General features: G+C 43.5%; 1 protein-coding gene across 3 annotated transcripts in view; it reads left to right on the forward strand.

Moving 5' to 3' along the window:
• Nucleotides 1-13,516, forward strand: part of LOC115169910 (cytosolic phospholipase A2) — a 28,101-nt gene extending 14,585 nt beyond the window's left edge. For all 3 annotated transcript variants that reach the window (XM_029726026.1, XM_029726025.1, XM_029726027.1), the window contains 6 exons: nucleotides 946-1,011; nucleotides 1,218-1,463; nucleotides 1,742-1,926; nucleotides 4,443-4,632; nucleotides 11,082-11,239; nucleotides 12,022-13,516. In XM_029726026.1, coding sequence (XP_029581886.1) covers nucleotides 946-1,011; nucleotides 1,218-1,463; nucleotides 1,742-1,926; nucleotides 4,443-4,632; nucleotides 11,082-11,239; nucleotides 12,022-12,162 — 986 coding nt within the window. In that variant the 3' untranslated portion in view covers nucleotides 12,163-13,516. The remainder of the gene's footprint in view (nucleotides 1-945; nucleotides 1,012-1,217; nucleotides 1,464-1,741; nucleotides 1,927-4,442; nucleotides 4,633-11,081; nucleotides 11,240-12,021) is intronic.
• The last annotated feature ends 433 nt before the right edge of the window (nucleotides 13,517-13,949 follow it).

Consider the following 13,949-nt stretch of genomic DNA (forward strand, 5'->3'; position numbering starts at 1 on the left):
ACCGATGTTGTCATTTTTAGCTAATATCGTCCGATTCCGATATGTTCACCGATATATCGTGCATCCCTAGTTTCAAACAATTAAGTATTCCCTATGTTTTCAAAATGAATACTGCCTCCAGGTCATTGCAAAGTGGTGTGTGACACGCTGAAGCCTGCCTACTGTTGCCTATATACATTTGAATGGCAAATGCGCTTCAATTACCAATTGAATAGGCTAAAAAGCGTTATTTTGCGATAGGATTTTTTTCTTCTCCCGGACAATTTTCCGGTGGCAGTTGCATTTATCAGATTTTTATTTATTTATTGTCCAAAAGAAAATGGAAACCGTGGTGTGTGTGTGTGCGTGCGTGTGTGTGTGCGCGCGTGTGTGTGTGTGTACCGTTATGTGCATGTTTCTTGATGTCCAAATATAGATGTAGCAATGTATAACCCTACTTTCAACAAATATCAGCTCATTGACTCATAATCAAGTTGCTAATCAAGTTGAACCCTTTTACCATTGACACAGCATTTACCGGTTTACCTTCAGCCAGGTTAAGGGTTACATGATGGACAGTTTCTCAAATAAACAAAGTCACGTAGAACACTTGGGTAGCAGATAGAAATGATAACTACTTCCTCTTCCAGACCTAAAGTGAAAGCAACTCTAATGTCACTTTAATGTCTTGCGAATACTAGCTGTTGGTAAGCACATTCACTGAGAACTCCATGGTAGTTCACAGTCACACCAATGTACAGTACTCTGTACCCAAACCCTCTGTACAGTACTCTGTACGTTGCTGTGAAACTCCACAGGGAATGTGGAAGTCCAGTCAGCAAGCTCGTACTGTGGATAGTGAGTCAGTTCAAGTTTTATTATCACATGCTAAAGTACAGTGAAAAGATTAAGTTGGATACTGAGTGAGGGTTAGGTTTTCACATGAATGTTGTCACTGTTTTTCAGAGCAAATAAAGCCTCAGCACATTGTGGGTGAGGAGACGCAGGAAAATGAGGACGAGCCAAGAAAAGGTACGGTCTACGAGAGAGAAAGGGTGTGTTGTGCGTCTTAGGGCTTTGGTAGTGACATCCCCATTTCCCCCCTCTCCTCATCTGTCTCTCCTCATCCTCCTCTCCTCATCCTCCTCTCCTCATCCTCCTCTCCTCATCCGTCTCTCCTCATCCTCCTCTCCTCATCCTCCTCTCCTCATCCGTCTCTCCTCCATCCTCCCCTCCAGCGGGTGGAACAGAAAACCAAGAGGCAGAGGAAGAGCTCCAGCGTAATGCCCAGGCCAGCTGGACCAGCAGGATGTTCACCTCCCTGGTGGGGGAGTCCACCCTCTTCAACACCCGTGAGGGCAGAGCGGGCAAGGTGCACAACTTCATGCTGGGGCTCAACCTCAACTCCTCCATGCCTTTCTCCCCCTTCAACAACAGATCATACACACACCACAACCTGGAGGAGGAACAGGACGCCGTCACAGGTCTGAGATCAGTTTAACGGGGGGGTTCGAGTGGGTGGGTCAGCGGGTTAACAGCCAAAGGTCTGTAACAAGTCTATCACCATGATTGTCTAAGATTGGAAACCTGTTAGACTGTTCAGACCCATTAACCCATCTCTATGTGGATGGGTAAAGGAATACATCACCTATCAAATCAAGGCTTTGAATGACTATTATAGACTATTTGTGAGAATGGGTGATTGGTTTGATAGATGATGACATTATTTGTTTTATTGTCCCCTTATTGCGATCCCCCTCAGACCCAGATGAGTTTGACCGCATCTACGAGCCGCTGGACGTGAAGAGTAAGAAGATCCACATAGTGGACAGTGGTCTGACCTATAACCTCCCGTACCCACTCATCCTGCGGCCGCAGCGTGGCGTCGACCTCATCATCTCCTTCGACTTCTCAGCCCGCCCCAGTGACTCCAGCCCACCCTTTAAGGTGAGCAACGCACACACCCACACACACACACACACACACACACACACACACACACACACACACACATGCAGACAGGCAGACAGGCACACACATACTGTATATACAAACATACTGCACACACACACACATTTTAAATACTTTATTTGAATCCACAAATCACATTACAGTCGAGAAGGATTCAAACATTTGATAGGTCATGGATATATGGACACTTATGAATACAGAAAGCAGCTTCTTCTCCACCCAGCAAGGCTGCCCATGACAGCTGACACGGAGCAGTACCTCACTATCTGCTTTTCCTTTGTCTTGTGCAGGCCTGCAATCTGAAGGCCACGTACTGTCAGCCTATGTACAGTGCATTCGGGAAGTATTCAGACCCCTTCCCTTTTTCCACAGCCTTATTCTGAAATTGATTTTAAAAAACAATGTCCTCATCAATCAACAGACAATACCCCATAATGACAAAGTGAAAATAGGTTTTTAGACAAAAAAAAACTACAGAAATACATTAATAACATAAGTATTCAAACGCTTTGCTATGAGACTCGAAATTCATAGGTGGGTCCTGTTTCCATTGATCATCCTTGAGATGTTTCCACCTGTGGTAAATGCAATTGATTGGACATGATTTGGAAAAGCACACACCTGTCTATATAATGTCCCACAGTTGACAGAGCATGTCAGAGCAAAAACCAAGCCATGAGGTCGAAGGAATTGTCCATAGAGCTCAGAGACAGGATTGTGTCGAGACACAGATCTGGGTAAGGGTGCCAAAAAATGTCTGCAGCATTGAATGTCCCCAAGAGCACAGTGGCCTCCATCATTCTTAAATGGAAGTAGTTTGGAACCACCAAGACTCTTCCTAGAGTTGGCCGCCCGTCCAAACTGAGCATTACGGGGAGAAGGGCCTTGGCCAGGGAGGTGACCAAGAACCCGATGGTCACTCTGACAGAGCTCCAGAGTTCCTCTGTGGAGATGAGAGAACTTTCCAGAAGGACAACCATCTCTGCAGCACTCTTACCAATTAAGCCTTTATGGTAGAGTGGAAGCCACTCCTCAGTAACAGGCACATGACAGCCCGCTTGGAGTTTGCACCTAAAGGACTCTCAGACCATGAGAAACAAGATTCTCTGGTCTGATGAAACCAAGATTGAACACTTTGGCCTGAATGCCAAGCGTCACTTCTGAAGGAAACCTGGCACCATCCCTACGGTGTAGCATGGTGGTGGCAGCATCATGCTGTGGGGATGTTTTTCAGCATCAGGAACTGGGAGACTAGTCAGGATCAAGGGAAAGATGAATGGAGCACAGTACAGAGATCCTTGATGAAAACCTGTTTTAGAGCACTCAGGACCTCAGACTGGGGTGAAGGTTCACCTTTCAACAGGAAAACGACCCTAAGCACACAGCCAAGACAACGCAGGAGTGGTTTCGGGTCAAGTCTCTGACTGTCCTTGAGTGGCCCAGCCAGAGCCCGGACTTGAACCCAATCTAACATCTCTGGAGAGACCTTACAATAGCTGTGCAGAGATGCTACCCATTCAACCTGACAGAGCTTGAGAGGACCTGCAGAGAAGAATTGGAGAAACTCTTCAAATACAGGTGTGAGGCTGTAATCGCTGCCAAAGGTGCTTCAACAACGTACTGAGTAAAGGGTCTGAATACTTATGTAGATGTGATATTTCAGTTTATTTTATGTATTAGCCTAAATTCCTAAAAAACAGTTTTTTTCTTTGTCATTATGGGGTAATGTGTGTAGATTAGTGAGGAAAATAATAATTTAATCAATTTTACAATAAGGCTCTAACGTAACAAAATGTGGAAAAAGTGAAGGGGTCTGAATACTTTCCAAATGCACTGTACATGGCTGAGACTCCCAAATATCCACACTACAAGTTTGCACTGATAACCAAGGCTGTTCAGGCGTGACACGAGGTGCTGGTATTTCAGCAGCTTGTCAGCAAAGACCTGCTCCATGTAGGAGTCAAAAGACCAACGCATTTCCAAAATGATCACCTCCCTCCGGGCCTCCCCCCACAACAATATCTGTCTTATTTGGTTTGCAAGGAAACACATCAACATCAAACCACCCTCCTCTGGCAATAGAATGGTTGTGAATAAGCACTGTTGCTGTCTGTCTCACCTCACTAGCTGTCAGGTTGACGAGGTGGTCATGTCTAACTATGTATAAGTCCTTGTATGAACGGCAACCATTAACATGTGAAACAGACTCTCTTTCATTTGACTCATGTTATACAACGTGATACAAAATGGATTGGATATACAAGCTCATTTTAGCTCTCTGCCCAACAATATATTTGGACCAAGATTTACTCTGTTTTACAAAGACATTTGAGAATGTAATACATTTATATGACATAACATTTTTTACGACAGTGTGTGTGTGTGTGTGTGTGTGTGTGTGTGTGTGTGTGTGTGTGTGTGTGTGTGTGTGTGTCCGTTTATTGACTGTTTTCTGTCTGTTCTTCAATCTACTGTTCTGTGTGTGTGTCAAGGAGCTCCTGCTAGCTGAGAAATGGGCTCGCATGAACAAGCTTCCCTTCCCAAAGATCGACCCCAAAGTGTTTGACCGTGAGGGCCTCAAGGAGTGTTATGTCTTCAAACCCCGCAAGGAAGACAAGTGCTGCCCCACCGTCATCCATTTTGTACTGGCCAACATCAACTTCAGGGAATTCAAAGCTCCCGGTGAGGACTGGTGAAACTGTAGGATCAGGGAAAACTAGGCTGCATCTGAAATGGCATCCTATTAGTGCACTACTTTTGACCAGAGCCCTATGCGGCCCTTGGCCAAAGGTAGCGCACTATACAGGAAAATGGGGCCCATTTTGGACGAACCCTAGGCCTTGGTTTAAAGCCCATAAACTAGAATGTGTTATAATGTGTTACAGGCTATAACTTTGGCCCAGAGTTTTTCCTGGTGAGCTTAGAAGGCTGGGAAAAATTGAAGGTCCTAGCTATGATCTGTAGACGGGTTGCCTGAAAACAATGCCGAAGGCTGTGTGTTGTTGTTATTCTAGGCGGTCAGATAGCGAGCAACAATGACAAAAAGCTGCCATTCGGGAAATCGTAGGCGGCTCGTTTCAGCTAGTTGTCTCTTGTTATTGATACCATGTCTTATTTTGAGGTGTTTGACTCAAAACAAATTTTATTTGTCACATGCGCTCAATACAACGGGTGTAGACTTTAACGTGAAATGCTTGCGTACGAGTCATTCCCAACGATGCTCCAGATACTCAACTAGTCTAAAGAAGGTCAGATGTATTGCTTTAATCAGGACAACAGTTTTCAGCTGTGCTAACATAATTGCAATAGGGTTTTCTAATGATCAATTAGCCTTTTAATATGATAAACTTGGATTAGCTAACACAATGTGCCATTGGAACACAGGAGTGATGGTTGCTGATAATGGATCTCTGTGTGCCTATGTAGATATTCTATTAAAAAAAGCATTCGTTTCCAGCAACAGTCATTTACAATATTAACAATGTCTACACTGTATTTCTGATCAATTTGATGTTATTTTAATGGACAAAACATGTGCTTTTCTTTCAAAAACAAGGACATTTCTAAGTGACCCCAAACTTTTGAACGGTAGTATATATATATAATATATATATCAATACGGTTGAAGTTGGAAGTTTACATACACCTTAGCCAAATACATTTAAACTCAGTTTTTCACAATTGCTGACATCAGTTAGGATCACCACTTTATTTTAAGAATGTGAAATGTCAGAATAATAGTAGAATGATTTATTTCAGCTTTTATTTCTTTCATCACATTCCCAGTGGGTCAGAAGTTTACATACACTCAATTAGTATTTGGTAGCATTGCCTTTAAATTGTTTAGCTTGTGTCAAACATTTCAGGTAGCCTTCCCCAAGCTTCCCACAATAAGTTGGGGGAATTTTGGCCCATTCCTCCTGACAGAGCTGTGGAAACTGAGTCAGGTTTGTAGATCTCCTTGCTCGCACACGCTTTTTCAGTTCTACCCACACATTTTCTATAGGATTGAGGTCAGGGCTTTGTGATGGCCACTCCAATACCTGAACTTCGTTGTCCTGAAGCCATTTTGCCACAACTTTGGAAGTATGCTTGGGGTCATTGTCCATTTGGAAGACCCATTTGTGACCAAGCTTTAACTTCCTGACTGATATCTTGAGATGTTGCTTTAATGTATCCACATCATTTTCCTGCCTCATGATGCCATCTATTTTGTGAAGTGCACCAGTCCCTCCTGCAGCAAAACACCCCCACAACATGATGCTGCCACCCCCGTGCTTCACGGTTGGGATGGTGTTCTTCGGCTTGCAAGCCTCCCCTTTTTCCTCCAAACATAATGATGGTCATTATGGCCAAATAGTTCTATTTTTGTTTCATCAGACCAGAGGACATTTCTCCCAAAATTATGATCTTTGTCCCCATGTGCAGTTGCAAACCGTAGTCTGGCTTTTTTATGGCGGTTTTGGAGCATTGGCTTCTTCCTTGCTGAGCGGCCTTTCAGGTTATGTCGATATAGGACCTGTTTTATTGTGGATATAGATACTTTTGTACCTGTTTCCTCCAGCAACTTCACAAGGTCCTTTGCTGTTCTTGGATTGATTTGCACTTTTCGCACCACAGTACATTCATCTCTAGGAGACAGAACGCGTCTCCTTCCTGAGCGCTATGACGGCTGCGTGGTCCCATGGTGTTTATACTTGCGTACTATTGTTTGTACAGATGAACATGGTACCTTCAGGCGTTTGGAAATTGCTCCCAAGGATGAACCAGACTTGTGGAGGTCTACAATTTTTTTCTGAGGTCTTGGCTGATTTATTTTGATTTTCCCATGATTTCAAGCAAAGCGGCACTGAGTTTGAAGGTAGGCCTTGAAATACATCCACAGGTACACCTCCAATTGACTCAAATGATGTCAATTAGCCTATCAGAAGCTTCTAAAGCCATGACATAATTTTCTGGAATTTTCCAAGCTGTTTAAAGGCACAGTCAACTTAGTGAATGTAAACTTCTGACCCACTGGAATTGTGATACAGTGAATTATAAGTGAAATAATCTGTCCATAAGCAGATTGTTGGAAAAATTACTTGTGTCATACACAAAGATATTGTCCTAACCGACTTGCCAAAACTGTAGTTTGTTAACAAGAAATTTGTGGAGTGGTTGAAAAACAAGTTTTAATGACTCCAACCTAAGTGTATGTAAACTTCCTACTTCAACTGTATATATAACGCAACATACAACAATTTCAACGATTTTACTGAGTTACAGTTCATATAATTAAATCGGTCAATTGAAATAAATACATTTTTCCCTAATCTATGGATTTCACATGACTGGGCAGGGGCGCAGCCATGGTTGGACTTGGGAGGGCATAGGCCCACCCACTTGGGACACAGGTCCAGCCAATCAGAATGAGTTTTCCTCACAAAAGGTTCTTTATTACAGACAGAAATACTCCTCAGTTTTATCAGCTGTCCAGGAGGCTGGTCTCCGCAGGTGAAGAAGCCGGATGTGGAGGTCCTGGGCTGGCATGGTTACACTTGGTCTGTGGTTGTGAGGCCGGTTGGACGCACTGCCAAATTCTCTAAATTGACATTGGAGGCAGCTTATGGTAGAGAAATTAACATTACATTCTCAGGCAATAGCTCTGGTAGAGATTCCTGCAGGCAGCATGCCAATTGCACGCTGTGGTGTTGTGTGACAAAACTGCACATTTTAGAGTGGCTTTTTATTGTCCCCATCACAAGGTGCACCCATGTAATGATCATGCTGTTTAATCAGCTTCTTGATATGCCACACCTGTTAGGTGAATGGATTATCTTGGCAAAGGAGAAACGCTCACTAATGGATGTAAACAAACAATTTTGTGCACAAAATTTGAGAGAAATATGCTTTTTGTGTGTGAAACATTTCTGTCATCTTTTATTTTAGCTCATGAAACATGGGACCAACATTTTACATGTTGCGTTTATATTTTTGTTCAGTATAGTATTGCGAATATGCATAGAGTCAGTGCAAGATAGTCTGGGGAACCATTTCAAATCAAATTGTATTTGTCACATGCGCCTGTAACGTGGGTCGTCTAAAGGAGACCAAGGCGCAGTGTGTAAAGTGCTCATATTTCCTTTATTAATGAAACACTTAACAAAAACAACAAAACGACCACCAACAGTTCTGTCAGGTACATAGACAAAACGGAAAACAACTACCCACACCCACACATGAAAAACAGGCTGCCTAAGTATGGCTTCCAATCAGAGACAACGATAGACAGCTGCCTCTGATTTTAAACCATACCTGGCCAAAACATAGAAAACAAAAACATATAAATAGAAATCTAGAAAACCAAAACAACCACCTGTCACGCCCTGACCACTCTACTATGGAAAATGACCTCTTACAAGGGTCAGGACGTGACAGCGCCGAATACAACATGTATAGACCTTACAGTGAAATGCTTACTTACATGCCCTTAACCAACAATGCAGTTTTAAGAAAAAGTAGTGTTAAGTAAAAAAATAGAAAATAAAAGTAACAAATTATTAAACAGCAGCAGTAAAATAACAATAGCGAGGCTATATACAGGGGGTACCGGTACAGAGTCAATGTGCGGGGTCACTGGTTAGTCGAGGTAATTGAGGTAATATGTACGTGTTGGTAGAGTTGAAGTGATGCATAGATAATAAACAGACAGTAGCAGCAGTGTAAAAGATGGGTCTGGGTAGCCCTTTGATTAGCTGTTCGGGATTCTTATGGCTTGGGGGTAGAAGCTGTTCAGAAGTGTTTTGGACCTAGACTTGGCGCTCCGGTACCACTTGCCGTGCGGTAGCAGAGAGAGCAGTCTATGACTAGGGTGGCTGGAGTCTTTGACAATTTTTAGGGCCACCCTCTGACACCGCCTGATATAGAGGTCCTGGATGGCAGGAAGCTTGGCCCCAGTGATGTAGTGGGCCGTATGCACTACTCTCTGTAGTGCCTTGCGTTCAGAGGCTGAGCAGTTGCCATACCAGGCAGTGTTGCAACCAGTCAGGATGCTCTCGATGGTGCAGCTCTATAACTTTTTGAGGATCTGAGGACCCATGCCAAATATTTTCAGTCTCCTGAGGGGGAAATAGGCTTTGTTGTGCCCTCTTCACAACTGTCTTAGTGTGTTTGGACCATGAAAGTTTGTTGGTGATGTGGACACCAAGGAACTTGAAGCTCTCAAGCTGCTCCACTACAGCCCCGTCGATGAGAATGGGGACATGCTCGGTCCTCCTTTTCCTGTAGTTCACAATCATCTCATTTGTCTTGATCACATTGAGGGAGAGGTTGTTGTCCTGGCAACACATGGCCAGGGCTCTGACCTCCCTATAGGCTGTCTCATCGTTGTCGGTGATCAGGCCTACCACTGTTGTGTAATCGGCAAACTTGATGATGGTGTTGGAGTCGTGCCTGGCCATGCAGTCATGAGTGAACGGAGTACAGGAGGGGCCTGAGCACACACCCCTGAGGGCCCCCGTTTTGAGGATCAGCATGGCGGATGTGTTGTTACCTACCCTTACCACCTGGGGGCGGCCTGTCAGGAAGTCCAGGATTCAGTTGCAGAGGGAGGTGTTTAGTCCCAGGGTCCTTAGCTTAGTGATGAGCTTTGAGGGCACTACGGTGTTGAATGCTTAGCTGTAGTCAATGAATAGCATTCTCACGTAGGTGTTTCTTTTGTCCAGGTTAGAAAAGGGCAGTGTGCAATAGAGATCGCATCATCTGTTGGGGCGGTATGCAAATTGGAGTGGGTCTAGGGTTTCTCAGATAATGGTGTTGATGTGAGCCATGACCAGCCTTTCAAAGCACTTCATGGCTACTGACGTGAGTGCTACGGGTCGGTAGTCATTTGGTTAACTATTTATTAACTATTTAGCATTCTTATGGCTATCATGTCAAGACTATACTAATATAGCAAAAATCACTTAGCCATCTAAACCAACAACTGTAACAATGTATTTGAGAGACAGCAAGTGCTCATTGTGCAAATGTATTTGTTTTATAATAAAAATTTGGAGAAGAAATATAACTTACATGTTGCCATCAATCCTTTGATATTGAGCCAACCACGTCTGTTTTGCCTCAAGGGTTGCGACAAACATCGGTTTTGTTACTTAAAGACCCATCTGTCTATTGCTACATTAATGACTGCAATGGCTTCATCATCTTCCTCTATTCCATTAATGGGATTTATGTCAGAATTGGTGGATGTTGTCATGGTAGCTAGGTGAAATCCCACTGGTGACTTCATTTGGATCTTTTCCTATCTCTAGGGAAATGAGAAGAGGAAACAACTACTGTTTATTGGGACATAGGCCTACAGTATACGTGGAAAGGGCAGGAGGGCTATTTAAGTAATAAGGCACGAGGGGTTGTGGTATATGGCCAATATACCACGGCTAAGGGCTGTTCGCAACGCGGAGTGCCTGGATACAGTCCTTAGCCAAGGTAAATTGGCCATATACCACAAACCCTCAAGGTGCCTTATACCTTTCATAAAGTGGTTACCAAATTAAACTGTTGTCTCAAAGAAATGTTTAGTCTGTTGTTTAAAATTAAACTTTCTCACGTCACATATCTACACCTCCACAGTAACTGCTCATCAGATAAAACGGCTTCTCGGACCTAAACTTCACTGTCTTGTTATCAACTTAAGACTTAAGTATTACTGTAAAGACTTATCTCATGACTTAAAAATGGTATTTTAGGTATTGACTGGTTGTTCATTCCATCTCCATGGGATATGGCTTACTACGTATCTGATTTTAAAAAATCCTACCTATTGCAGAATTCCAACCTATTGTAGGACAGTGTTGTTTAAACATGTAGGATGCCAACTCTCCTTCTCCCCTCCCACTCTGTCTCTTAACTTACTTTCAGCAAAATATTATCTTTGAGATTTTATCCTCTACCACTTCCACTCTATCTTTCCGTTTCAGTATCTGCTATTGTTTCGTCATCTCTACACAGACGCTGGAATTTATTTACTGACATAAGCCAATCACCTCTGTCATTGTTTTTGTTTTTTAAGGCTTTGTGAGTGAGTTGTAAAGATTATATGTGCATTAAAATAACAGCAACCACTCTCTTCTTTTTGTATTATCCATCAGGAGTCCCTCGAGAGACGGACAAAGAGAAGGAGTTTGGTGACTTTGATGTCTTCGACGACCCCGAGAGTCCGTACTCCACGTTCAACTTCCAGTACTCCAACCAGGCCTTCACCCGCCTCCACGACCTCATGGAGTTCAACACGCTCAACAACATCGAGGTGCGTCTCACACACACACACACACAAACAAGCAAATGCACGTACACACACACGTACGTAGCTGCACACACACATGCATGCAGGTGTGCACGCGCAAACACATAGTGATGGGCATTTAAAAAACATTGACCGTTCGAGTACTCACATTATTTTATTTCAAGTATTCGAGTACTCAAATAATAAAAATTAAAATTGAAAATTGAACATAAGGCCCGCACTGGAAAATAATATGTGCCTATTTATCTATAGGCCTAACTTGTATGATGCTTGGCTTGGTTTCTTTTGTGTTGTGCCCTGCAAATGCACATGTACAAATGGAACACTCGAGTTAAAGCAAATTAACGTAGTCCTCAATTAAAAAACTATTCTGGAACAAAATGTCACTTTCCCGTTTCCCCATCAAATCTCTGTGTATCTCACCATAGCATGGTGTTGTTGACAGTGTGTAACTGCTGCTGTGATGGAGAGCCAGAATGTGATATACATGTGTTTATTATTAGCCTGTAGTATGTGATGTATGATCTGTATTTTCTCTGTTCTGTTTCCTCTATCATCTTATGTTGGTCTCTCCCCCTCACTCCCATCTCTTTCCCTCCCTCTCTCTCTCTCTCCCTCTCTCTTTCTTTCTCCCTCTCTCTCTCTCTTTCTCTCCCTCCCTCTCTTTCTCTCTCTTTCTTTCTCCCTCTCTTTCTCTCCCTCTCTCTTTCTCTCTCTTTCTTTCTCCCTCTCTCTCTCTCTTTCTCTCCCTCTCTCTTCCTCTCTTTCTTCTCTGTCTGCTGTAGGTGATCAAGGATGCGATAATGGACAGCATCAGCCAGAGACGGGAGAACCCGTCACGCTGCTCCGTCTCCATCTCACTCAATGAGATTGAAAACAAGAAGTTCTTGAAACGGAACGTCAGCTCAGCTAAGCTCCCCATATAACTCCACCAGAGACACCTTTCTATATCCATGACAAGACCTGGAGGTTAAGTTTTTTGATAGAACAAAACGTTACAGCTCTAAGAACAGATAAGAATGGTAACCAACCTATCCTTGTAGCTGCAAGGCTTATCTCTGTTTGAATGGGATTTAAGCCTCACTTCAAGCTAGCCTGGTTTCAGACCTGTTTGTGATTTATTGCCAACTCACGACAATGGCCATGGGAGTTTGAAAGACAGCACAAACTGATCTGAGACCAGGGTGACTTAAAGCAACTATGCAGCCTCTTCTTTTCAGCTCTGTATGACTATTGTTTAGGAGACAGGATGCAGCACATCTTGTTCTGTATATTCCTGGCCTAGCATCTGGGGTGGTGTGGTTAATCTTTAAACGGGTCGCTCACTCTCTCACACACACACCGTCCCTTCATGCAGCAGGCAGAGGAGAGAGGAGAGATCATGCCTGGGAATACATGATTGTGTGAAGGCCTGCCTAGTGATGCAATGTATCTCTGGCAGGGGTCAGTCGAGGCGTGGCGTTGTCAAGGGATGAACATTTACTTCTAAAACGGATTTTATTGACTCACGTATTTGCTGCAGATCCAAACTTGAAATATCTGTAGTTGAATTAGAATGACTCCTTACCAATGATATTTTCTTTATGCCATTCTAACTATCTTTACCGGTCTCTTGTTCCCTTTTCATCTATTTATTAGTATTTTGTTCCATACATACAGGGGGAAGGGTGTTTGGTCTTTTGCTTTATTGTGGAAACATTGATGAGATTTAGGGCAACCTTGTCTCTGTTGCAGCAGATGGGGGGAAAATAGCATGTTTTCTTTGTCACACTGTGCCTGTACTCTTCCGTCTGGGATTTTGAACCCGGTCTCCCGGCCCCCTTGTGACAGGAGGGGATACTGACCACTATACTAACGAGGAGCTCAGGCTTGCCAGTCCACAGCTCCGCCTCTAAAAACACTCCTTCTGTAAAGCAATCTGTGAAATTCTATTGGCACCCGCATTCTGCCAAGGCAAGCGTGCTATTCACAGCATTTACACAATGGAGACCTGGCTCTCAGTTCCTCCTTCCTCTTCTCCCTCCTCCAGACTGTAGAAGAGAAGTGGGGGAAGGGATGATGGAATGTCTCCTCCCCTCCTTTCCCCCTGTTTTACCCAGTGGGAGAGAAGCAGGGGGTGTCTGGGGAGGAGTGTTAGCTCACTCCTTCAGGGGAAGGCCTGGCTGAATGGCGTGATGTGAGGGTGAAAAGGCATGTGGGGAGTTGAACAAACCTAGAATTTCTCTGAGGCTGGCAAGTTGAAATGGGCACGCAACACACAGGAAGCTCATTACACACACATTCCATGTTGGGATGGCCCTATGCTATAGACGGTGTCTCACAAAGGAACCTCTTCCTTTGGGTTGCTTTTACAGTGACTTGTAAAAGTATTCATCCCCCTTGGCGTTTTTCCTATTTTGCTCCATTACAACCTGTAATTTAAATTGATTTTTATTTGGATTTCATGTAATGGACATTCACAAAATAGTCCAAATTGGTGAAGTGAAGTTCTAAAAAATAAAAAATCTGAAAAGTGATGCATGCATATATATTCACTCCCTTTGCTATGAAGCCTCTAAATAAGGTCTAGTGCAACCAATTACCTTCAGAAGTCACATAATGAGTTAGATTGCACACAGGTGGGCTTTATTTAAGTGTCACATGATCTGTCCATAGGACCACTTTAAGCCGTACACTCCACAGAGCTGGGATTTACGGATTTACGGAAGAGTGG

This window comes from Salmo trutta, chromosome 31, assembly GCF_901001165.1.
Source record: "Salmo trutta chromosome 31, fSalTru1.1, whole genome shotgun sequence".
NCBI classification, from domain to species: domain Eukaryota; kingdom Metazoa; phylum Chordata; class Actinopteri; order Salmoniformes; family Salmonidae; genus Salmo; species Salmo trutta.